Here is a 1587-nt window from a genome sequence, read left to right as displayed (position 1 = left end):
TTTCTCTCTCACCAGAATGGCTAAGGCTTAAAACAGAAAAGAAATGTTGGTGAGGATGTGGGGAAGCTGGAGCCCTTATCCACTGCTGGTGGAAATGTAAAATGATATAATCCTTTTGGAAAACAGTGTGGTGGTTCCTCAAAAACTAAAAATAGAACTACTAGCTTTGTTAAGTGCCGTCGAGTCAGTTCTGACTCATAGCAACCCCATCTCAGAATTCCACTCGTAGGTTTAACAAAGTAATTTTGCAGAAGGATAGGAGTTGTATAATGCTATTACAACTAAAGACATGTACAACTGGTCTTCATACTGTGTGGGGTATATACATATGCACACACCCATATTTAGTGGTAGCCTTGGGGAAAGAGACAGCAAGCAGAATGGTATTAGAAAGAGAAGGAGCTTCTATTGTATCTTTAATATTTTATTTCTCAAGCTGGATAGTGAATCTATGGGTTATTATTACGTTATTCTATATTGTATCATGAAGAACTCTGGTGGGTGCATGGACGAGTGCTCAGCAGCTAACTGAAAGGTTGGTGGTTCTAACTTGCCCATCGGCTCCTCAAGAGAATGAGCTGGTGACCTGCTCCCATAAACTTTACAGCCTAGTAAACTCTACAGGGCAGTCTACTCTGTCATGTGGGGTTTCTATGAGTCAGAATCGACTCCATGGCACCTAACAACAGTTTCAACAGCCTCAGCAATAGTATTTTACCATACATAAAACACTGTGCAATTAAAAACAATCCTATGATTAAAAAAAAAAAAATGTCTTTTAAAAGCAAGAGCGCAAGTACTTCATGGCATCATGAGTAGCAACAGATGAGAAGGTGTTCCGGTTTCTTCCCTTACTGGTTCTGCCTCTATGATTACTGTTTACTAAGTTGAAAATAGCTATTTCATAGTTCACGCTCTTATCAATAAATATTGCTAAGTTCTCCATAAGCTTAGTTACTCACTCTGTATGGTTTTTGCCATCTCTCTCTTCTCTCTGATAAGTAATTTTCGCCTCTCCCGGCATTCTTTGTTTAGTTTTTGCTGCTGGACATTTTCATGATGGAGTTGTAAGATTCTTTCTTGCAGCCGTCCCAGGGAGTGATTAGAAAATATCAAAGTACCAGAAAGATCATTAGGTATTTCTCCAAATACCACATATTCTATCTATAAAAACAAAACAGAAAAGGAAAAAAAAAAAAAAAACCCATGTGAGACAAAGATATAAACTAAATATAAGGTGATAAAAAGCTAAGGAGAGCACTTTCCTCTCTGTCCTTCTTTGAGGTCATTGCCTTTGCACTTGTATCTTTCTTAGCACTGAGAGTGGGAGTTCAGGTACCAGTAGACAGTTACCATCAGATGAGAAACCACATTATGTTCCTCTGGGCAAGCAGCCCTGGTGATGAAGTGGGCTAAGCATTGATCTGCTAACCTCAAGGTCAGTAGTCTAAGTCCATCCATGGCTCTGCTGGAGAGAGTTGTGGTTGTCTGCTTCCACAAAATTTTACAGGCTCTGAAACCCTATGAAGAAGTTCTACACTGTCTTACAGAGTCACTATGAGTCAAAATTGACTTGATGGCAATAGG

At 39.4% G+C, this 1587-nt stretch overlaps 1 protein-coding gene across 1 annotated transcript in view; it reads right to left on the bottom strand.

Moving 5' to 3' along the window:
• WDR52 (WD repeat domain 52) overlaps positions 1–1587 on the bottom strand; it is a 158110-nt gene that overhangs the window by 11139 nt on the left and 145384 nt on the right. The window contains exon 30 of the mRNA XM_006864205.1: positions 963–1164. Coding sequence (XP_006864267.1) covers positions 963–1164 — 202 coding nt within the window. The remainder of the gene's footprint in view (positions 1–962; positions 1165–1587) is intronic.

Source organism: Chrysochloris asiatica, unplaced genomic scaffold (assembly GCF_000296735.1).
Source record: "Chrysochloris asiatica unplaced genomic scaffold, ChrAsi1.0 scaffold00061, whole genome shotgun sequence".
In the NCBI taxonomy this organism is placed as follows: Eukaryota; Metazoa; Chordata; class Mammalia; order Afrosoricida; family Chrysochloridae; genus Chrysochloris; species Chrysochloris asiatica.
The sequence above is the reverse complement of the archived record's forward strand: the minus strand, read 5'-3'. Positions and strand labels throughout refer to the sequence as shown.